Here is a 24,743-nt window from a genome sequence, read left to right as displayed (position 1 = left end):
TGATGACAATTTAATGATCACACCAAGTTCTTTCTTTCCCCACCCCGCCGCCCTCCCTCACCAACAGCCTAAGGATATATTAAACAAACGTTTTTTTTGTACCATCTGTTCATATGAATTCTACATGTAATGGGGGATAGCACAGCTCTGAACCCAACTGGTTTTATTTTCACATAGCTGCAAACTGTCAGCTTTTCATTAGCTGCTGAAAGACATTAAAACCCACAGCTCAACAACAATGGTGCTAAACAGTCACAAGATTCTCAAGAAAATTAAAGGATGAAAATTGCGCAGAGTGGGGAAATTTGGATGAGAAATAACTTGATTGGGGACTATTTTTCTTCTGTGCACAAAGGGTATAAGGGGGCATTATACCAAATTGTTGTCTGAATAATTGCAAACACTGAGTTATTAGAATGAATCAACACAGAAGGAAGCCATTTGGTCCATTGTACCTGTGCCGGCTCTTTGAAAGAGCTATCCAATTAGTCCTTTTCTTTGCCCATAGCCCTATAAATTATTTCTTTTCAAGTATTGATCCCTTTTTAAAAAGTTATAATTCAATCTGCTTCCACCACCTTTTCAAGCAGTGAATTCCAGATCATAACTGTGTAAAAATAATTCTCATCTCACCTCTGCCGCTTTTGTCAATTACCTTAAACCCATAACTTTTGGTTACCGACCTTCTTGCCAGTGGAAACAATTTCTCCCTATCTATTCTATCAAAACCCCACAAAATTTTAAACACCTCTGTTAAATTTCCCCTTAACCTTCTGTGCTCGAAGGATAACAATCCTAGCTTCTCTAATCTTTCCAAATAACTGCAGTCCTTCCTCCCTGGTACCAATTCAGTAAATTTCCTCTGCACGCTCTCCAGGCCTTTGCATCTTTCCTAGTCTGGTGCCCAGAATTGGACAGTACTTCAGCTGAGGTCTAACCAGTGATTTATAACGGTTATGCAAGTATTAGTCTTTCCCACGATGAGTTGTCACACTGCTCAGAATTGCACTGAGTCCTGATGGTCAACTAAACCGCAAACTGTTTTTAAAAAAAAAAATCTATTAACCCTTATGCACTCAGGGTTCAAGGAAATTACCGGGTTCCTGAGTTGTACAGTTTAAGTATTTGTCTCATGCACTCGATGCTGAAATAAGCACTGATGTGTTTATCATTGATAATTTGTAACAACTCAAATGCCAAAAGTAGCTTCATTATCCTGAGAGTTAGCTCCCCTTCTCCTGATGATCTCGTGGGTAATGAATTGTCTATTGTAATAGGTAGCCACAGAGAGCATTAGGTCCTGGTTTCATGCCGAGTTAATTAATCTCAGTTGAAGCAGCAGCAGCACAGGGTCTGAAACTGGCCACAACATCCCTAGCGTAGGAAGAAGGGGAAATACGCCCGAGTTCTCTATCCTGTGCATTACCGAGTGACCACCGTTGGCAGCGATTGTGTGTGGATACCAGGTGATGACAACGTCAGGCAGTCCTACTGTAGTTGAACAACCTACTGATAATCACAATCTGGGTTCACATGAACAATGAGAAATTAGGTGAGATTTTGGTGGGCAACCTGCACCCACAGAACTGAACACAAGGAGCCAATGCCTCAGAGAGGAGGAGAAGGAGAGAGGCAAAAACCGTCAGAAAAAAATACAAGCATAGGGGAACCAGTAGATATTGTGTATTTGGATTTCCAGAAAGCATTCGATAAAGTGGCACATAAAAGGTGACTGCACAAGATAAGAGCTCATGGGGTTGGGGGTAATATATTCGCATTGATAGAGGATTGGCTAACTAACAGAAAACAGAGTCGGAACAAATGGGTCATTTTCAGGTTGGCAAACAGTAACTCGTGGAGTGCCACAGGGACCAGTGCGGGGGCCTCAACAATTTACAATCTATATTAATGACTTAGATGAAGCGACAAGATTGTAATGTAGCCACAGTTGCTAATGTTACAGATAGGTGGGAAAGCAAGTTGTGAGGAGGACGCAAATAATCTACAAATGATATAGGTAGGCTAAGTGAGTGGGCAAAAATTTGGCAGATGAAGTATAATGTGAGAAAATGTGAGGTTATCCACTTTAGTAGGAAAAATAAAAAAGCAAATTATTTATTAAATGGGGAGAAATTACAAAATGCTGCAGTACAGAGGGATTTGGCGGTCCTTGTACATGAAACACAAAACATTAGTACACAGGTACAGCAAGTAATTTGGAAGGCAAATGGAATGTTGGCCTTCATTGCAAAGGGATGGAGTATAAAAGTAGGGGAGTCTTTCTACAACTGTACAGGGCATTGGTAAGACCACACCTGGAGTACTGCGTATAGTTTCAGTCTCCTTATTTCAGGAAGGATATACCTACATTGGAGGCAGTTCAGAGAAGGTTCACAAGGTTGATTCCCAAGATGAGGGGGTTGTCATATGAAGAAAGGTTGAGCAGGTTGGGCCAACATTCATTGGAGTTTAGAAGACAGAGGTGATTTTATTGAAACGTATAAAATTCTGAGGGGGCTTAACAGGGTAAATGTCGAGAGGATGTTTCCCCGAGTGGGGACATCTAGAACTAGGGGGCATAGTTTCAGAATAAGAGTTTGCCCATTTAAAACGGAAGTGAGGAGGAAATTCTTCCCTGAGACGGTCATGAATCTTTGGAATTCTCTACCTCTGGGGGGGGCTGGGTCATTGAATGTATTTAAGGTAGAGAGAAGACAGATTTTTGAACGGTAAGGGAGTCAAGGGTTATGGGGAGCGGGATGGAAAAGTGGAGTTGAGGCCAGGATCAGATCCGCCATGATCTTATTGAACGATGGAGCAAGCTCGAGGGGCCAAATGGCCTACTCCTGCTCCTATTTCTTATGTTATGTTTACAAAGGAGTATACTTTTCAGGGGCCCCACAGCATAAAAGCATGTGCACAAGTAGACTTCTCCGCAGCATGCTTAGTTAATGTATAAGAATGCAACATGAGACTTTTCATCCAGCTCCAAAATGCTGCAGCTGTAAAAGTGACCTTACAGCAAAACAAAAGATTTACAGTAAAGTACTAAAACATACATGTCAATCCCACCCTATATGCAGTTAGTTCAAACCTAAACCTAGGATTACACTGTTGAAAGGGTTAAACCATTATAGAAAAGGTAGGGGTTTACAGTTACTGTAGGTCATCGAGGCAGTTGACGAAGAATTAGTGCAGTTCAGGTTGCAGGAGGCAGAGTTTTGGACAAAGTAAAGTGTATTGAAGGGCAGAGATTGAGGGGCCAGTGACAAGGACATTGTAAAAATTGAGTCCGAACTCCCACAAAGTTGTGTTTACCTGTGCTCATTGATCTACATTGGCTCCCGGTTAAGCAATGGCTCGATTTTAAGATTCTCATCCTTGATTTCAAGTCCCTCCGTGGCGTCGCTCTTCCCCATCTCTAATCTCCTCCAGCATTACATCCCTCCAAAATATCTGCGCTTCTCCAATTCTGACCTCTTGAGCAACCCCGATTTTAATCACTACCATTGGCAGTCGTGCTTTCAACTGCCAAGGCCCTAAGCTCTGGAATTCCCTCCCTATAAACCTCTCTGCCTCTCGTTCCTCCTCGAAGACGCTCCTTAAAACCTACCTCTGAAAAGCTTTTGGTCATCTGCCCCAATATCTCCTTATATGGCTCAGTCTCAAAATTTAGTTTGCTAATCCTCCTAAGCAATTTGGGATGTTTTACTTTGTTAAAGACGCTATATAAATACAAGTTGTTGTTGTTGTTGAGTTTAGAGGTGACGAAAGATTGTATAAGGATTGTAGCAGCAACAGGGGCGAGGTAAGAAAGGAGGCAGGCAACAAAAGTTGAAGTAGGCAGCTTTGATGACACATGGGGTTGGGTTTTAAAGCTCAGTTAGTTGGACAGCAGCCCAAGTTTGTCACATCATGTTCAGCCTGCACAAGAAACTAGGAATGGGTAAAGTGGGGATCACGATTGAAGAATTTACACAACTTCCATATTGTCCATTTACTTAATCTATTAAGAACATAAAAACATAAGAAATAGGAACATGAATAGGCCATACGGCCCCTTGAGCCTGCTCCGCCATTCAATAAGATCATGGCTGGTCTGATCATGGACTCAGCTCCACTTCCCCGCCTGCTCCCATAGCCCCTTATTGGTCAGAACTCGCCACTGCATTATAGTCTCAGATCCTGAATAACACTAACATTCCGTGTCTCAGTTAATAAGCAGGTTGTCAACAGGATTTTGATAATGGATCTAAAAGCTGAAAGGTCATGACGGAAGACCTATCAGCATAGTGAAAAATAGCACACAATTACCGCCGCCACTACATTCTGACCTTTTAGTCCGTATGAGCAAGCATTCCTGCCACAACTGACCTTTACCATTGTCATTATCCATCAAAATATTCACAAACGAACAAATATTTTCATACGCCCAAGGCACCACTCTACCTATTCTCCTGATCCACAGAAGCTAGTCTGTGCCAGATCTGAAAATGTTACCAACACCTTGATGCAGAAGAAATTAAAAAAATTAAATCATAGGGGCCTAAATTGGAGAACTTACCGCCCATTACCACCGACTGCCGCCCACATTCCTCTGCTCGAACCGCCCAGTGCCACTTTCGTCTTGGCCTGGAGCGGGCGGGAGGGAGAGGAGAGCCGCCAGGAAGCACCCGCCGACGTCAGCAGACGGCCAACACGTACAAGTACACTCCCGCCCGCTGAGATGCCATATTCATGCGGGCGGGATTTCTTTACAGGTACTTACCTGGATGGGGTCCCCTGAAGGTCGTCAGATTATTTTTTGTTTCTGTTTTTGATGCTTTTTATTTTTAATTCTTCGACTCTCCCTGGGCCCGACTCCATCCTCACCGACACTTGGGCGGAAAGCGCCTCTGCCGCCGAGAATGGGAGCTCCCACCAGCTGCTGCCCAAATTGGCGGCGTACACCGCAGATTTGCTACCCGCCGACCTTCGAGGGACCTAGATGATGAAAATCCCGCCCAAAGAACCGTCAGGGACCTCAGCGGCCATTTGGACGGATATTGGGCGGGCAGAAGCCTTCACCAAGCATTCTATAGCTTATTCAGCCAAGATGCCTACTTATGCTATTTTTAGAAGTCTTGATGCAATGAAAACTATTTATGTTGTTTCTGTGGAGATACAAAAAGGTTTTTTGCTAGTTATCCGTGTTGTGCAATGGTTTAAAATAAAAGCAGCTTTAAAAAACTGCTAAATGTTTTGCTTGACTGTAATCAATTGTTACAAATGCCATGGAACTCTTGGACAACTAAGCTTAGAGGAGTTTTGCTATATGTGGATTTCCTTAAATTGTTTGACAGCCCCAAAGTTTTGCTGGCACAAGTTTTCAGCTGCTCCAACTTAGTGCTATCCAGTTTGCAGTGATAAAATTAGGGCTGAAAGGAAGATTCAGCCCTTGCTCATCACTGAGAAATGTCATAAATCAAAAAGACTCGAGACAAAACCTACATTTCTGATGTGTGTCTAGAAAGTCGAGTCATCAGACAACTTCTGACTTACTTTCTGAACACTGCAAACTGCTCACATGCAGCAGCAGTGCAGTTTTTAAATTTAGTAAATTTTCTTCAAAAGTCCTCCCTCCTCTCCAGCCCCCCGACCAACAGCTTGCAAAAATGGAGCCATGGTTCGATTAGGTTAATTTATTTGTTCTTCCCTAATGTTTCAACGTACCTCTGTAATCCCTGAGAGAACTGCTTTGTCCACATTCACCAGTACCTGTTCCTTTGTCTGGCACACTCCCAAAGACCATGCTGCACAACAATGGTGAACCCAACAGTGACCTGTTAACCAAAGATTAAGAATTTGTATGAGACAGATAAAGTTGTATTCTGCAATTTAAATAGTTAACATACTGGACTTGCCTACCAACATATTTCCCAATAGATTGTTAAACTATCTATTTGGAGGCTTTATTTCTGGTCTATTTTAAAATTTAGTTATTTTACTTCTATTGATAACTATGCATTACTGTAGGGCTGAGCAAGATGCAAAGCGGACCTGTAGAACTCGTTATAGTTATTGAATTAGTACCATTTGCCCAGTGGTACACAGATCTTTTAAGCTTCTACCCCTCACCATTCTGGACTACTTACTGGTAGGTTCCCACGTATAGTTATATGCAATGTTCACACTTATTTATTTTTGGTGTGTCGTCCCTTTAAGAGGCTGCACAGCCCATTCACAGTTTTGCACTGTGCAAAAATGAACATTGAAAAAGCCAATCCCAGGCTGCACAGAACCGGTAGAGAGCTGCGCAGCTTATGAGAAATGTTGATTGTAAGGCTGGGCCACAATAGTGAACTGTGCATCCAGCACACTAAGCCACCATGTGCATCTTTAGCAGAGACAGTTTGGTTCTCTAGGAATATGCCGAGAAAATATTGATGCACATAAAGCTACACAACATATTGTTGATCACCACTTTATAAAAAGACAAGCAGAACTATATTGTGGAAAATGATCACCAAGGTGATAAAAAAAAATGCAACTCATCTTTATTGCACCACCATCCCTTTAAATGATAAATTATTCTGCAAGCCATCTATTACAAAATACCACAGGATTACTTCAGACCTCATTTGTGAACACTTTTAAAGGTTAATCAGATGCTATCAACATGGATGTGTGAAGGGCAATTATGATTAATTTTGAAAAAGTTAGGACAAAGTGAAAGATTATTTCCACTAGTTGGTGAATAGCTAACAAAATGTATATAAACTTAGCCTCAATACTGGAAGGACAACAGAGAAATTGGAAGAGTTTTGTCACACAATGGGTAATAGTAAAATATGGAATACGTTACCATAAGTGGCTATCAAACCTGAGTCAAGCACAACAATTGAGGAGGAAATAGATAAAGACTTGGAGAGACTACATCTATGTTTATTAATACCTGAAGGTTCAACTAAGGCCTGGACATCAATGTCATCAGGAAGGCCAACTTGGCTGAGTTCATCCCAATATCTGCTTGTCTGTTCTTCAGAAGCCAATGGAACATTAATATATGTAGACAGAGGGACTGCAGTGTGGCAAGGAGACCTGGTACAAAACAGTTCATGATCATCAAAGCAGAGAAGCAATTCAAAATATTTTTGCTGAAGATGGAATTTATTGTTAAAGCTTCAATTTGGTGCCTGTACATTCTTCAAAGTAATAATGAAACAATTTAAGCAGCGAGCCGAAGTGTAATCTGCACTCATTGTGAACTGTTGAGGACCTATTATCAAAAGACCTTTAATGCGCAGCAAATTTATGTATTTTATAAAATGTAATCTGTATAATGGGTACAAATCCTCCATTTTCTAGGCTGAAGCGCTGAAGATTATTTTGCTGGCAAGTACCATTATTCCAAAAAAAAAAGCAACTGTCCAAATACAGCAAAAAGTGAAATATTCTGAATACAATTAATTTCAACAACTTTTTTTGCAGACATCTTGCCACTTTCACAGACAGATACTGAATCAACAAGTGTGAGAAGACAATCGAGAGTTAATTAAGAGACAACAGACAGATCTTGATTATTTCACATTACAAGATGGATGTACCACACGGCAGTGAAAAGAAGTATGTGAACTAAGAGGCACAATTGAGTCTCACGCAGAGGTTAGCTTTATTACTAGTAAATCTCCCATGGTGTAAGCTCATGTAAGCTGGATAATTCACTGTTTTATCGAGAAAGGAATCCTATATCATATAATGTACAATGTATTATTCTGTTGTTAAGGTAGAGATGTGTCCTTTAAAGCCACAATCTAATTGATGAATAAACACCACAGGCTAAATCAGAGATTGTTGTTTGGTGAGAGAATTTTACAGATTCAAAAGTACTCATATTTTTAAGCTCCATATCCATGACCGACTTTATTTCCTCTTATATTAAAAAAATATGCAATACAGCCAAGTACAACATCTGATGTGAGACAGGGCCCGAGATTCCAGGCTTTTCATATACTAGCAAATCTCCCTTGATGCCAACAATGATTGTACTGTTGTAAGGGGAAAGGTACTGGGTGTGGAAGGGTACACAGTTCCAGTGAAAGAATTTAGAAATAACTTTGTATGATATCGATCCAGAGACAGTTAAGTATTTTTTGATTGGTTCCTGGGAAAGTATTTTCCCAGTGTCAGCTGTGGCTCAGTGGGAAACGCACTTGCCTCGAAGTCTGAAGGTTGTAGGTTCAAGTCTCACTCCAGGAACTTGAGCACATAAATCTAGGCCGACAACCCAGTGCAGTGCTGCACTGTCAGAGGTGCCGTCTTTCGATGGGACATTAAACCGAGGCCCCTTCTGCTCTCTCAGGTGGACTTAAAAGATCCCATGGTACTATTTCGAAGAAGAGCAGGGGAGTTAGCACCGGTGTCCTGGCCAATATTTATCCCTCAGTCAACTTAACAAAAACAGATTATCTCGTCATTATCACATTGCTGTCTGTGGGAGCTTGCTGTGCGCAAATTGGCTGCGCTTCCCACATTACAACAGTGACTGCACTCCAAATATACTTCACTGGCTGTAAAGCTCTTTGAGACGTCCGGTGGTCGTGAAAGGCACAATATAAATGCAAGTCTTTCTTTCTAACCACTGTAGGTAGAAACAAATAAATCTGCAGATGTATTTTTTGCAGAGAATGCCAAGAAATGAGTCAAAATAATTTGCATATTTTCTTCTTTCTCCTATAGCTCTACAACAGTACTCTTCACCAAAACATTTATAAACCAATATAAAATTTTCCATCTGTACTTTTAAAAATAAAATCATGTGTTCTCTGGATGTGAGCGATACTGGCAAGGCCACAATTCTTGTCTGTCCCTAGATGCCTTGAGACGGTGGTGGTGGGCTGCTGCAGTCTTTGTGGTTATAAATTCCACTTTCCACATATATATTGGTGCCTATGTAAACTTGTCGCAATCATCAGTAGTTATGCTGCGGTACCCCAGTTCTGTAGCTCCCAGCTCTTTACCTTGTACTGCAGAGAAATTCCTATGGTCCAACCAACACAATAGCTCTGCTTTCCGAATGGGTGTATGTTATGATAGTTAACTCTAGACAATTTCAATTAAATTATATAAAACTGGAGCAAACTATATAATTTAAAAAGGATGACTGAATTACATCTACATGCCCTTGTCTAATTATTCCTTGACTCTAACCCTACTTCAACTGAACATTACACTGGGTCTTGACTGAATTTGCTGATTAAATGTAATAGATCAGCCAGCATAAAGTGTACATTATTTTTACTTTTAGTTACCTTAGAAAAAGTTGAAGAATCTATGCTTTACGTTATCTTTGATGTTGCAGACAACAGAAACTTGCCAGTTAACGTAAATGCATCCAACAATGGCTTGCTCGAGAAGAGGACAGGAATTACAAAAAGTAAGTCTTATGTTCTGCGAAAGCTGGCACATTATGCAAATGCCCAGTTTTGCGATCTATTTTTTTAGATATAAAAGAGATTATGCATATTGGAAGATTTAGTTTGGTAATTTATGTCTTTTCAATTAACATTGGTTTAGGAACTGGCATGAAGTCTAGACTTGGCCTTCTCTCATAGCTGCAGATCTCTGGCATTAAACATTTCAAGTACAGAAAATGCTACTGAAAAGTTTACACCATTTTCTTGTAAATTTTATTATTTTCACATCATAGTTACAAATCTTTTCATTAATGGATAGTGCTCAACTTAGTGAATAGCAACTGAGTGACTTGACTGATGTCTTTTTAAAGATAGTTTTTGTCGAATTATCCATTTTTGATCCACAGCTATTTTTTTTTAAACTACACGATTGGTGGTTTTCACTCCTGCAGACTACTTGCTGATTTGGAGTGTTCACCATCTATTCTGTTGTGATTTATTGCTGTTTGAACCAGATATGAAATATGAGCAAGCCAGCTGCAATTGCAATACAGAAATGTGCGAGTGACAGACAAAAATGCATTCTAGATGCAATGTTACAGATAAATAAAAAAAACATACCAGCATATCCTTCTCGACATTACTCACTGAGTCATCAGATACACTGTTTTATAATAAAAGGGGCCCTATGCCTTGTAATGCATAATATCAAGGCCATTGATTCACAGATCCTAAATAAGTCATTACCACCTGCTTTGTCCCAGGTTCATGTTAACTCCCACAAAAGACTTGCCTGACATTAATGATGTTGCTACATTACAGATAAGTTATCTTTGAGCAAAGTACACATAGAAACATAGAAAATAGGTGCAGGAGTAGGCCATTCGGCCCTTCGAGCCTGCACCACCATTCAATAAGATCATGGCTGATCATTCCTTCAGTACCCCTTTCCTGCTTTCTCTCCATACTCCTTGATCCCTTTAGCCATAAGGGCCACATCTAACTCCCTCTTGAATATATCCAATGAACTGGCATCAACAACTCTCTGCGGTAGGGAATTCCACAGGTTAACAACTCTCTGAGTGAAGAAGTTTCTCCTCATCTCGGTCCTAAATGGCCTGCCCCTTATCCTAAGACTGTGCCCCCTGGTTCTGGACTTCCCCAACATCGGGAACATTCTTCCCGCATCGAACCTGTCCAGTCCCGTCAGAATCTTGTGTGTTTCTATGAGATCCCCTCTCATCCTTCTAAACTCCAGTGTATAAAGGCCCAGTTGATCCAGTCTCTCCTCATATGTCAGTCCAGCAAACCGTGGAATCGGTCTGGTGAACCTTCGCTGCACTCCCTCAATAGCAAGAACGTCCTTCCTCAGATTAGGAGACCAAAACTGAACACAATATTCCAGGTGGGACCTCACCAAGGCTCTGTACAACTGCAGTAAGACTTCCCTGCTCCTATACTCAAATCCCCTAGCTATGACAGCCAACATACCATTTGCCTTCTTCACCGCCGTCTGTACCTGCATGCCAACTTTCAATGACTGATGAACCATGACACCCAGATCTCACTGCACCTCCCCTTTTCCTAATCTGCCACCATTCAAATAATATTCTGCCTTCGTGTTTTTGCCCCCAAAGTGGATAACCTCACATTTATCCACATTATACTGCATCTGCCATGTATTTGCCCACTCACCTAACCTGTCCAAGTCACCCTGCAGCCTCTTAGCGCCCTCCTCACAGCTCACACCGCCACCCAGTTTAGTGTCATCTGCAAACTTGGAGATATTACATTCAATTCCATCATCTAAATCATTAATATATATTGTAAAGAGCTGGGGTCCCAGCACTGAGCCCTGCAGCACTGCCTGCCATTCTGAAAAGCACCCGCTTATCCCGACTCTCTGCTTCCTGTCTGTCAACCAGTTCTCTATCCACGTCAGTACATTACCCCCAATACCATGTGCTTTAATTTTGCACACCAATCTCTTGTTTGGGACCTTGTCAAAAGCCTTTTGAAAGTCCAAATACACCATATCCACTGGTTCTCCCTTGTCCACTCGACTAGTTACATCCTCAAAAAATTCCAGAAGATTCATCAAGCATGATTTCCCTTTCATAAATCCATGCTGACTTGGACCGATCCTGTCACTGCTTTCCAAATCGCTGCTATTTCATCCTTAATGATTGATTCCAACATTTTCCCCACTACTGATGATAGGCTAACCGGTCTATAATTCCCTGTTTTCTCTCTCCCTCCTTTTTTAAAAAAGTGGTGTTACATTAGCAACCCTCCAGTCCATAGGAACTGATCCAGAGTCGATAGACTGTTGGAAAATGATCGCCAATGCATCCACTATTTCTAGGGCCACTTCCTTAACTACTCTGGGATGTAGACTATCAGGCCCTGGGGATTTATCAGCCTTCAATCCCGTCAATTTCCCTAACACAATTTCCCACCCAATAAGGATATCCTTCCGTTCCTCCTTCTCACTAGACCCTCGGTCCCTTAGTACATCCGGCTATCATGTCAAATTTAGTTAAAGCGGAGAAAGTGTGCTGCCACAAGGATTAATAGATACATTATATAATTTGTTCATTGAAAATATTTATTTTAATATTGTTCGTTATCCTAACTTCATTTTCAATTTTAGTTTTCCTGACCAGTTTCTTGACCTTTTATTTTTATATTCATTTTGGTTCTCTGCTACCAATTGTTTTATACTTTAGCAACCATCTACTTCTTGCTCTTATTCCCTCCATTTCTTTCATTGTTAACAATATTAGGGCTAGAAATTCCACATTGAAAACTAGCTCCGTTTTTTGGCACGATTGCTGATTAATGAACGATTTTTTTAATGCCAAAATACCAGCAAAAAAATGAGGACTAAGTTTCGGCAAACGTTTTTAAAATTTTGGCGTAGCGCTAAAATACCTCAGTTTTTAAGGATGGAGCTAAAAATTTGTGTGATAAAATAACACCCATTCTGCACATGCGCAAAAAAAGGAGAAAAAAAAAATCACCCGTTTTCCATGTGACGGTATATCCGCGCATGCGCAGTACACTTCCTGGTTTGGATCAGCCATTTTTAAAGACTATTGTAACTTGCAGGAGATTAAAGAGTACTTCCACACAGGAGCTCGAAAACAAAAAATGGACCATGAATTGGAAAGAAAAAGGGTCAGGAAGTTCATCCAAGATGCCAATGATGCCCTGGTAGCCACTGTGGAAAGTGGATGGCAACAGATTGGCAAGAAGGGTTGCCAATCTGGTAAACTGAAACCTCTAGCAATGGCTCAAGCTTGGGAGCCTGTTGCAGAGCAGGTTTCGGCAGCGGTGTCCATAGAGGGGGACGGCAAGCAGTGCCGGAAGAAGTGACAGGACTTTTGCCAAGTAGTTAAAGTAATATTTTTATTTATGCACTACAATTACTTGAATTGTAAATGTAATTATGTGTGTGTGCCACGACAGCAGAAGGCCCCTTTCTTAAAAATTTCTATTGCCATCCTTGCAGAAGAAGTTGTCCGACAACCAGAGAGCGGATGAAAACTGGTGGAGGTCTAGCAGGACTGCAGCCACAAACACCCCTGGAAATGAGGGTTGCAGGTATTTTTGGTGGCGCCAGAAGATTGACCACCCATGCAGAAGCTGGGCCCAGGTTGCAGAGAGAGGGCAAGTCCTGCAAAATCCACAGTCTGGGTTGGCTCAATGTTAAATACTGTGTGCTACGCTTCGGTTTATGCAATGTACTCTCCGTCGGTTATGCTTCGGTTTATGCGATGTACCATCATGCGTCGTGGTCCTTCAAATGAGCCTGCGCTATGTGAGCCTATGCATGACACCCTACCCCCCTTCCCCTGCTGCTAATCATTAGTCTGCTCCGTTATATTTTGCAGATGTTGCATAGACATCCAATAATGAAGCAGAAGGCCCCACCACTGTGCCACAACCAGAAATGAATGAGCCTGCCGACCTTGGCTATACTGAAGTTGTTATAGAGGCCGATCAGGATGAGGAGGATCAGGAAGACAATATTTTTTATTCTGGGCCGGGGTGGCGGGGGGGGGGGGGGGGGGGGTGAGGATTTAGGGGATGAGTCGGTGACACTGCAATTAGAGGGGGTGCATGTACCAAGCGCATTCGGCAGCTCTACGGCAAGGGGACATTTCACGGTTGTACGCCCTCCGAGGTGGCGGCGGGTCTCAGTGGGTTGCAGAAAAGCACATCCAGGGCAGCAACAGCAGGCCTGTCTGCACGGGTCAGGAGGAGGAGACCTGAACAGCGCTCTCCTGAAATGCAGGCTACAGGGGAGGTGTTAAGAGTTCATGGGAATGAGTGGGGAAGAGCATTGAGCTTACCAGATTGCTCCTGGAGGCCATGAGTGGGAGCAAGGGAAAAATAGTACCAGTGTGGAGGAATGGCAGCAAACTCTGCTGACATTCGGGAGGGCATGTCGGAGGGAATAGCAGCAGTGTCTGCAGAGATTAGGGGGGGGGGGGCAGGTCGGAGATGGCTCCTGCAATGCGGGAACACACCCAGGCTGCCATTGCCTAGTGGCAACTGACAGCATCAAGTGATGCCACTCCCACTCCAATCCTCAGACCAACCTCAACAGTCAGTGTCAGCGTGCAGATTGATCGACAGGCCAAGGGGTCCCAAGCCGGGCCTTCCGCAGCCACAGGTTTGCAAGGGCTTCCATTGTCGTCTCCTGGGTCTGCCACCAAGCGCTCCCCCCGCCCCCAGTCAAGCGCAGCACCCTACCCAAGACACTATCAAAACCCTTGAGCTCACCGGGAATAGGGCTGAGGGCAAGGTCGAGGTTAAGAAAGATGGGCATGGGGGGGGGGGGGAAAGGCTGCAGCTGAAGTTTGTTTGCTGCTGCTGTTCTGTTCTTTTATTATGTAATTGAAAAGTTTAAAGTTTAATATAACATTTTTTATTCAAGTTAAATGCCAAGTGTACAAATGTTTAATAACTGCAAATTTTTTTTCAACTAAACCAAATTTAGGTAGTGTCTCATTTCATTTACAGAATAACAGGTGGAAATAGTCAACATGTGGGATACAATGATCAAACGTGCCATTCAGCCTTGGGGCAAAGCAGTGAAGTATCAGATGCTGACGCAAGGCTCTTGCAATTGCGTAACGTGTACGTGTAACGTCCTCCCCCCTCGTCCTGCGGGTTGTAGTGGTTCCTCGTCCTCATCCTCTGTCATCAGCCTCCTTCCCCACCCCCCCACCTCAGTTAGCTGCAGGTATGAGCGCCTCTCCCTGCAAGCTCGTTTGGGGTAAAGCCTCCTCCCCATAAGTCTGCGAGCTCTTTTATTACGCAGATAATGCCACCCAATAAGCCTTTCTCGATGATAAGACAGGGCAGCATAAGCACACTCCACATATGACAAAGATAGAAGAGCCCCATTCTTTAAATGTCTTTAAAATGTCCTTGAAAATAAATTATAAACTCAAAAAGCTCAATCCGTAAACAGAGTCTTCCCTTCAAAAGCTGTAACTCAGTTCCGTTTTCCAAGATGGCGCCAGTGACGTTTTACAACTTTTAAAAACTTTTCACAAAAAACCCGTTTTAACATCCAACCTGCAATGGGGTACATTTATACTGACATTCTGAAGTCACAATCGTACCTGATCTTTTTGGAACAGCCCAGTGTTTTAAAAGAGGAACATTGATGCGTCGAAATTGCAGAGAACTAAAAATAGTTTTCCATAACATAAAATTATGTTTTAAATTGCCATTTTGAAGAAAGTACCAGCTAATTCGGAGTGATTTGACACGAGTTAGTTTTAGTGGGACCACTGGAAACAATCCAGAAATTGGATTTATGTTGAAGAAAACCCAAGATGGCGCCGTTAGCGCAGCTTTCCATCCGAATCCACCAGGTAAAGCAAGCTTTCGAAAAAACAGTATTTAAGCACTGTCCTTAAAAATATCCTTATCAGCGAAACTCGCAAGAAATCGCGTTATCGGTGGGTTTGACCCCGAGTAAAGTCACAAAATCGGTACTGGAAAAAAAAAATCAGCCTTTTTTTTTTAAGGACGGCGTTATACCACTGGCGAATCTAGCAAAAATGGCCCTAAATTCATTTAGCTCCAAAAAAAACCTTTTAGCTCCAAAATCATGGTGAATTTCAGGCCCTTAGTCTTTTCCCTCTGTTATTCTTCTTTCCTATGATATGTATCTGTTCCATCATCTCGTGACTGTGCCCATGGTAAACTATCCCTTCTCCTCCTGCTCGACCTGTCTGCAGCCTTTGACACGGTTGACCATGCCATCCTCCCCCAGTGTCTCTCCTCCGTCGTCCAGCTGATCGGGACCGCACTCACCTGGTTCCATTCTTATCTATCCAGTCGCATGTGCAATGGCTTCTCTTCCTGCGCCATTACCTGTGGTGTCCCCCAAGGATCGATCCTAAGCCCTCTCCTATTTTTTTATCTACATGCTACCCCTCAGCGATCTCACCACCATCTCTCCTGACCCCTCCACTGACTCCAAATTGTCAGATTGATTGGCCAAGATCTAGTATTGGATGAACATAAATTTCCTCCAACTATCTACTGGGAAGACCAAAGCCATTGTTTTCCATTCCATGGCCACCAACTCCATCCCTCTCCCTGTCGACTGGGACGTTCACAACCTTAGTGTCGTATCTGACCCCGAGATGAGCTTCTGACCACATATCCACTCCACCGCCAAGACTGCCGACATCCACATCGCCTGACTCCGCCCCTGCCTCAGGTATCTGCTGCTGAAACCCTTATCCAACCCTGGTTACCTCTATACTTGACTAATTTAGTGCTCTCCTGGCCGGCCTCCCATCTTCTACCATCCATAAACTTGAGTACATCTAAAACTCTGCTGCCTGTATCCTAACTCGCATCAAATCCCGCTCACCCATCACCCCCGTGCTCACTGACCGACATTGGCTTCCATGTCCAGCAACATCTCTATTTTAAAATTCTCATTCTTGCTTTCAAATCTCTCCATGGGCTCACCACATTCCATCTCTGTAACCTCCTCCAGCCCGACAACCTTCAGATCTTTTGCTCTCCTCCAATTCTATCGCTCCACCATTGGCGGCCGTGTCTTCAGCTGCTTAGTCCCTCAACTCCGAAATTCCCTCTCTACCCCACTCTCTCCTCCTTTAAGACGCTTTTTAAAACCTAACTGGACTAGATAATTTTGGCTATGAGGAAAGATTGGAGATGCTGGGTCTGTTTTCTTTGGAACAGAGAACACTGAGGGGAGACCTGATTGAGGTGTATAAAATTATGAGGGGTCTGGATAGAAATTACTCGTTTACCTTGGCAGAGGGGTCAACAACCAGGGGGCAAAGATTTAAAGTAACTGGTGAGGGGGGGGGTTTAAAAAGGAGATAGGAGGGGAAATGTCTTTACCCAGAGGGTGGAGGGGGTCTGGAACTCACTGCCTGAAAGGGTGGTAGAGGCAGAAAGCCTCAGCACATTTAAAAAAAAATACTTGGATATGCACTTAAAGTGCCGTAACCTACAGGGCTACGGACCAAGAGCCGGAAAGTAGGTTGGATAGCTCTTGGTCGGCCTGCGCGGACATGATGGGCCAAAAAGGCCTCCTTCTTTGCCGTAAATTTCTATGATTCTACCTCTTTAACTAAGCTTTTGATCATCTGCCCCACGATCTCCTCATGTGGCTAGGTGTCAAATTTTGTTTGTCAATGCTCCTGTGAAGTGCTTTAAGACATTTTACTATTTTAAAAGGCACTATAAATGCTAATTTTAGATGTAGTTATAACCTTAAAATGGACTATATTGCAGTCATCATTGCCACGGTGTTCTTGGATCTACTCTACCATCTCCTGGTTGTTACTTAATATCAGGTTTGACAGAGCTTCTGCTCACATGGGTTCCCTGACCAAGTGTTCCATCGAACAATCCAATATTGTATCCAGAATTTTTGTTTGATTCGTTCATAAGATGTGGGCGTCGTTGGCAAGGCCAGCATTTATTGCCATCCCCAACTGCCCTCAAGAAGGTGGTGGTGAGCCGCCTGCGTGAACCGTGTGGTGAAGGTACAGTCAATTGTGTTTTTCGGGAATTCCAAGATTTTGAACGAGCGATGACTTCCAAGTCAAATAGCCCCAGTTAATTTCCTTCCTTTCCACTCTATCCACAGGGCTTCCACCTTATTTGATTCAGGTGTAGATAGGCCCAATTGTGTTATAATCAAACTCTTTCACATAATGGCTACATTCTCTCCGTGTTTATCTTTTCTATCCCTACAAAGTAATCTGCATCCTTGTAGAGGTACAGCGTCGAGAATCCGGCGTTCCAGAATCCGTACTGCTCCAGAATACGGGATGATCCGTGGCGGGGTCGTCCGGGAAATGTTCCAGAATCCAGACCCCTGCTTCGGGCCACCACCGACCTCCCCCCCCACCCCACCCCACCCCAACCCCTGGCCAATCGACCCCTTCACCTCTCACCCACCCTCCCCAGCACTCCATCGCCCTCCCCCTCCCTACCTACCTACCTTCGCCCAAGCGTTTCGGGACTCGAGACGTCGGAAAGACGTTCCGAAGTCCGGAAATACACAAACCTGGGCTCAGGCATTTCCGGATTCAGGACATCATAAAGACGTTCTGAAGTCCGGAAATAAACAGAATCCGGAGCGGCCTCGATCCTGAGACTTCGGATTCTTGATGTTGTACTTGCACCTTTGTCCAACCTGCATCATTGCTGAAGCAGGACATGGCAACAAAGCTATGATTAGAACAAAATCCATTTGACAAATGATCTTGGCAACTGACCAAATCCCAGTATTGAGTTTCTTTTCAGTGTAGGCATGAAATTGAACGGCAAGCATCCCAGATCACGCTCATGTGCCTCCAAGCGCAGCGACAATGGTTTGGACCTTGAAGCTGATAATCAGAACAGTTGATGTACAGTCGAAGTGGCTGCATTGAGAGAGAAAGATTTTGAGGTGGGAAGAGGAAGGGAAAAATATGCTGAAGATTTTTTTTTTAAGAATTTAAGAATATCAGCTCCTGAATCACACATATGCTACTACATTACTGTCATTCTCTACTTGGTTCCCACCCACCACCCCACCCACTTTCCCAAGAACTACATCCTTGATTATTGCTAAGAAACCAGGATTGGCAGCCAACCAGAATTCTCCAACACAACAAAGCTTTGATTTGGACAAAATCCAATTTGGCTCCGAATGCAGGTTACATCATCACATTTCAACATCACTGAAAACTTATGAACAGGATGTCAAGTAAACAAATGTACTTCAGTTCCGTTCCAACAGTTACACAGAAAATAGCAGATCGCTAGGGAGGCATTATAAAAGGTGCATTACAGCCCCAACAGTCTGAGCCACAGACAAAATAAATAGGACATTACATACACTTATTTTAATCCATCCTACCACCTATTCTCACAAATATAAGCACAAACTGTATACTTACCTAGTTTCCTTAAATGTAGCCAATACCTTAACATTGGGTAGCATAGAAACAAGCAGAAGGCCTTTAAACCAAGAACAGTCGACTTCATGGGCCAATCTGTTCACATCCTAACCCACTGAGCCAGAGTGACAAGATGGAGGTCCACACGATTCCTTAGAGATTGTTCAAAAGTGGGTTGCTTGCTGTGTTCACTACATTCACAATTTTTCAGATTATGAAGCAGTATGCTAATATATTAGCATGGATAGAGGTTTGGCTAACTAACAGAAAACAGAGTCGGGATAAATGGGTCATTTTCCAGTTGGCAAACAGTGACTAGAGGGGATCGGTGCTGGGGCCTCAACTATTTACAATCTATATTAATGACTTGGATGAAGGGACCGAGTGTAATGTAACCAAATTTGCTGATGATACAAAGATGAGTGGAAAAGCAAATTGTGAGGACAAAAAATCTGAAAAGTGATAGACAGGCTCAGTGAGTGGGCAACAATTTGGCAGATGGAGTACAATGTGGGAAAATTTGACAGAAAAAAAACCAGAAGCGAAATTATAATTTAAATGGAGAAAAATTGCGAAATACTGCAGTACAGAGGGACATGGGGAGGTCCTTGTGCAGGAAACACAAAAAGTTAGTATGCAGGTACAGCAAATAATCAGGAAAGCAAATGGAATGTTGGCCTTTATTGCAAGGGGGAGAGAGTATAAAAGCAGAGAAGTCCTACTACAACTGTACAGGGTAATGGTGAGGCCACACCTAGAGTACTGCGTACAGTTTTGGTCTCCTTATTTAAGGAAGGATATACTTGTATTGGAGGCTGTTCAGAGAAGGTTCACAAGGTTGATTCTGGAGATGAGGAGTTTGACTTATGAAGATAGGTTGAGTAGGTTTGGCCTATACACATTGGAGTTCAGAAGAATGAGAGGTGATCTTATCGAAACATATAAGATAATGAGGGGGATTGACAAGGTGGATGCAAAGAAGATATTTCCACTAATAGGGGAAACTAAAACTAGGGGACATTGTCTCAGAATATGGGGCCACCCATTTAAAACTGAGATGAGGAGGAATTTCTACTCTCAGAGGGTTGTAAATCTGTGGAATTCTCTGCACCAGAGAGCTGTAGGGGCTAGCTAGGTCATTGAATATATTTAAGGCGGAGATAGACAGATTTTTGTGCGATAAGGAAATAAAGATCTATGGGGAGCGAGCAGAGAAGTGGAGCGGAGTCCATGATCAGAACAGCCATGATCTTATTAAATTTCTGTCAAACTTTCCCACATTATACTCCATCTGCCAAATTGTTGCCCACTCACTTAGCCTGTCTATCACTTTTCAGATTTTTTGTGTCCTCACAATTTGCTTTTCCACTCATCTTTGTATCATCAGCAAATTTGGTTACATTACACTCGGTCCCTTCATCGAAGTCATTAATATAGATTGTAAATAGTGGCTGGCTCTGTTGCACAGGAGGGCAGGAAAAAGAGTGGGAGAGCGATAGAGAGAGGGGTTTCAATTGTGAGGGGAATCGATAGGCGTTTCTGCGGCTGCAACCGAGACTCTAGGATGGTATGTTGCCTCCCTGGTGCAAGGGTCAAGGATGTCTCGGAGCGGGTGCAGGACATTCTAAAAAGGGAGGGAGAACAGCCAGTTGTCATGGTGCACATTGGTACCAACGACACAGGGATGAGGTCCTACGAAACGAATTTAAGGAGCTAGGAGCTAAATTAAAAAGTAGGACCTCAAAAGTAGTAATCTCGGGATTGCTACCAGTGCCACGTGCTAGTCAGAGTAGGAATCGCAGGATAGCGCAGATGAATACGTGGCTTGAGCAGTGGTGCAGCAGGGAGGGATTCAAATTCCTGGGGCATTGGAACCGGTTCTGGGGGAGGTGGGACCAGTACTGCACCTGGGCAGGATCGGAACCAATGTCCGAGGGGGAGTGTTTGCTAGAGCTGTTGGGGAGGAGTTAAACTAATATGGCAGGGGGATGGGAACCAATGCAGGGAGACAGAGGGAAACAAAAAGGAGACAAAAGCAAAAGACAGAAAGGAGATGAGGAAAAGTGGAGGGCAGAGAAACACAAGGCAAAGAACAAAAAGGGCCACTGTACAGCAAAATTCTAAAAGGACAAAGGGTGTTAAAAAAACAAGCCTGAAGGCTGTGTGTCTTAATGCAAGGAGTATCTGTAATAAGGTGGATGAATTAACTGTGCAAATAGATGTTAACAAATATGATGTGATTGGGATTACAGAGACGTGGCTCCAGGATGATCAGGGCTGGGAACTCAACATCCAGGGGAATTCAACATTCAGGAAGGATAGAATAAAAGGAAAAAGGAGGTGGGGTAGCATTGCTGGTTAAAGAGGCGATTAATGCAATAGTTAGGAAGGACATTAGCTTGGATGATGTGGAATCTATATGTGTAGAGCTGCAGAACACCAAAGGGCAAAAAACATTAGTGGGAGTTGTGTACAGACCTCCAAACAGTAGTAGTGATGTTGGGGAGGGCATCAAACAGGAAATTAAGGATGCATGCAATAAAGGTGCAGCAGTTATAATGGGTGACTTTAATATGCACATAGATTGGGCTAACCAAACTGGAAGTAATACGGTGGAGGAGGATTTCCTGGAGTGCATAAGGGATGGTTTTCTAGACCAATATGTCGAGGAACCAACTAGGGGGGAGGCCATCTTAGACTGGGTGTTGTGTAATGAGAGAGGATTAATTAGCAATCTCGTTGTGCGAGGCCCCTTGGGGAAGAGTGACCAGAATATGGTGGAATTCTGCATTAGGATAGAGAATGAAAGTTAATTCAGAGACCATGGTCCAGAACTTAAAGAAGGGTAACTTTGAAGGTATGAGGCGTGAATTGGCTAGGATAGATTGGCTAATGATACTTAAGGGGTTGACTGTGGATGGGCAATGGCAGACATTTAGAGACCGCATGGATGAACTACAACAATTGTACATCCCTGTCTGGCGTAAAAATAAAAAAGGGAAGGTGGCTCAACCGTGGCTATCAAGGGAAATCAGGGATAGTATTAAAGCCAAGGAAGTGGCATACAAATTGGCCAGAAATAGCAGCGAACCCGGGGACTGGGAGAAATTTAGAACTCAGCAGAGGAGGACAAAGGGTTTGATTAGGGCAGGGAAAATGGAGTACGAGAAGAAGCTTGCAGGGAACATTAAGACGGATTGCAAAAGTTTCTATAGATATGTAAAGAGAAAAAGGTTAGTAAAGACAAACGTAGGTCCCCTGCAGTCAGAATCAGGGGAAGTCATAACGGGGAACAAAGAAATGGCAGACCAATTGAACAAGTACTTTGGTTCGGTATTCACTAAGGAGGACACAAACAACCTTCCGGATATAAAAGGGGTCAGAGGGTCTAGTAAGGAGGAGGAACTGAGGGAAATCCTTATTAGTCGGGAAATTGTGTTGGGGAAATTGATGGGATTGAAGGCTGATCAATTCCCAGGGTCTGATGGACTGCATCCCAGAGTACTTAAGGAGGTGGCCTTGGAAATAGCGGATGCATTGACAGTCATTTTACAACATTCCATTGACTCTGGATCAGTTCCTATCGAGTGGAGGGTAGCCAATGTAACCCTACTTTTTAAAAAAGGAGGGAGAGAGAAAACAGGGAATTATAGACCGATCAGCCTGACATCAGTAGTGGGTAAAATGATGGAATCAATTATTAAGGATGTCATAGCAGCGCATTTGGAAAGAGGTGACATGATAGGTCCAAGTCAGCATGGATTTGTGAAAGGGAAATCATGCTTGACAAATCTTCTGGAATTTTTTGAGGATGTTTCCAGTAGAGTGGACAAGGGAGAACCAGTTGATGTGGTATATTTGGACTTTCAGAAGGCTTTCGACAAGGTCCCACAAAAGAGATTAATGTGCAAAGTTAAAGCACATGGGATTGGGGGTAGTGTGCTGACATGGATTGAGAACTGGTTGTCAGACAGGAAGCAAAGAATAGGAGTAAATGAGTACTTTTCAGAATGGCAGGCAGTGACTAGTGGGGTACCGCAAGGTTCTGTGCTAGGGCCCCAGCTGTTTACACTGTACATTAATGATTTAGACGAGGGGATTAAATATAGTATCTCCAAATTTGTGGATGACACTAAGTTGGGTGGCAGTGTGAGCTGCGAGGAGTATGCTATTAGACTGCAGAGTGACTTGGATAGGTTAGGTGAGTGGGCAAATGCATGGCAGATGAAGTATAATGTGGATAAATGTGAGGTTATCTACTTTAGTGGTAAAAACAGAGACACAGACTATTATCTGAATGGTGACAGATTAGGAAAAGGGGAGGTGCAACGAGACCCGAGTGTTATGGTACATTAGTCATTGAAGGTTGGCATGCAGGTACAGCAGGCGGTTAAGAAAGCAAATGGCATGTTGGCCTTCATAGTGAGGGGATTTGAGTACAGGGGCAGGGAGGTGTTGCTACAGTTGTACAGGTCCTTGGTGAGGCCACACCTGGAGTATTGTGTACAGTTTTGGTTTCCTAACTTGAAGGACATTCTTGCTATTGAGGGAGTGCAGCGAAGGTTCACCAGACTGATTCCCAGGATGGGGGGACTGACCTATCAAGAAAGACTGGATCAACTGGGCTTGTATTCACTGGAGTTCAGAAGAATGAGAGGGGACCTCATAGAAATGTTTAAAATTCTGATGGGTTCAGACAGGTTAGATGCAGGAAGAATGTTCCGAATGTTGGGGAAGTCCAGAAACAGGGGTCACAGTCTCAGGATAAGGGGTAAGCCATTTAGGACCGAGATGAGGAGAAACTTCTTCACCCAGAGTGGTGAACCTGTGGAATTCTCTACCACAGAAATTTGTTGAGGCCAATTCACTAAATATATTCAAGAAGGAGTTAGATGAAGTCCTTACTACTCGGGGGATCAAGGGGTATGGTGAGAAAGCAGGAATGGGGTACTGAAGTTGCATTTCAGCCATAAACTCATTGAATGGCGGTGCAGGCTAGAAAGACCGAATGGCCTACTCCTGCACCTATTTTCTATGTTTCTAAATGGTGGAACAGGCTCGAGGGGCCAAATGGCCTACTCCTACTCCTATTTCTTATGTTCTTATGTTCAGTCCATGTCTGCATGCAGTAAGACCTGGGCAATATCCAAGCTTGGGCTGATTAAGTGGCAAATAAACAAAAAAGTGGCAGGCATTGACCACCTCCAACAATAGAGAGCAGAACCGCCATCCCCTGATAGGTGAATCTACCATCAACATCATCCTGGGGTTACCATTGATCAGAAGCTCAACTGGACCAGCCATATAAAATGCTGTAGCTATTAGAACATGCTAGAGACTGGGTATTCTGCTGCAAGTGGCTCACTGCCCGACTTCCCAAAGCCTCTCCACAAGACGTCTTACAAGTCAGAAATGGGTTTGCCTGGATGGGTGCAGCTGCAACAACAAATAAAAAAACTCGACACTATCCAGGACAAAGCAGTCTACTTGAGCGTTACCCCATCCACCAGATTAAATATCCATTCCATCTACCACTAGCTTACTGTGGCTGCAGTGCATACTATAGACAGGATACACTGCAGCAAGTCGGCAAGATCCCCCAAAAACATGACCTCCACCACCCAGAAGGACAAGAGCAGGAGGTGCATGGGAACAACATTACCGACAAGTCACACACCATCCGACCTGGACATGCGTCACCGTATCTTCATCGTCCCAGGATTACATTTCTGGAACTCCATACCGAACAGCAATGTACATTCACCACAAGGAACGTTATGGATCAAAAAGTCTGCTCACTAGTACCTCCATAAGGGCAATTGGGGATGGGCACTATATGCTGGCCTTGTCAGGGATGCCCATTCCTGATCGCAGCCAGTTCATA

General features: G+C 43.3%; 1 protein-coding gene across 1 annotated transcript in view; it reads right to left on the bottom strand.

The window, feature by feature from the left end:
* kmt2ca (lysine (K)-specific methyltransferase 2Ca) overlaps positions 1-24,743 on the bottom strand; it is a 420,190-nt gene that overhangs the window by 248,829 nt on the left and 146,618 nt on the right. Inside the window, exons 6-7 of the mRNA XM_070881651.1 lie at positions 6,935-7,080; positions 5,713-5,822 (exon numbers count right to left, since the gene is read on the bottom strand). Of these exons, the coding sequence (XP_070737752.1) occupies positions 5,713-5,822; positions 6,935-7,080 (256 nt within the window). The remainder of the gene's footprint in view (positions 1-5,712; positions 5,823-6,934; positions 7,081-24,743) is intronic.

This window comes from Pristiophorus japonicus, chromosome 5 (assembly GCF_044704955.1).
Source record: "Pristiophorus japonicus isolate sPriJap1 chromosome 5, sPriJap1.hap1, whole genome shotgun sequence".
NCBI lineage: Eukaryota > Metazoa > Chordata > Chondrichthyes > Pristiophoridae > Pristiophorus > Pristiophorus japonicus.
This window is presented reverse-complemented; position numbering and strand designations above follow the sequence as displayed.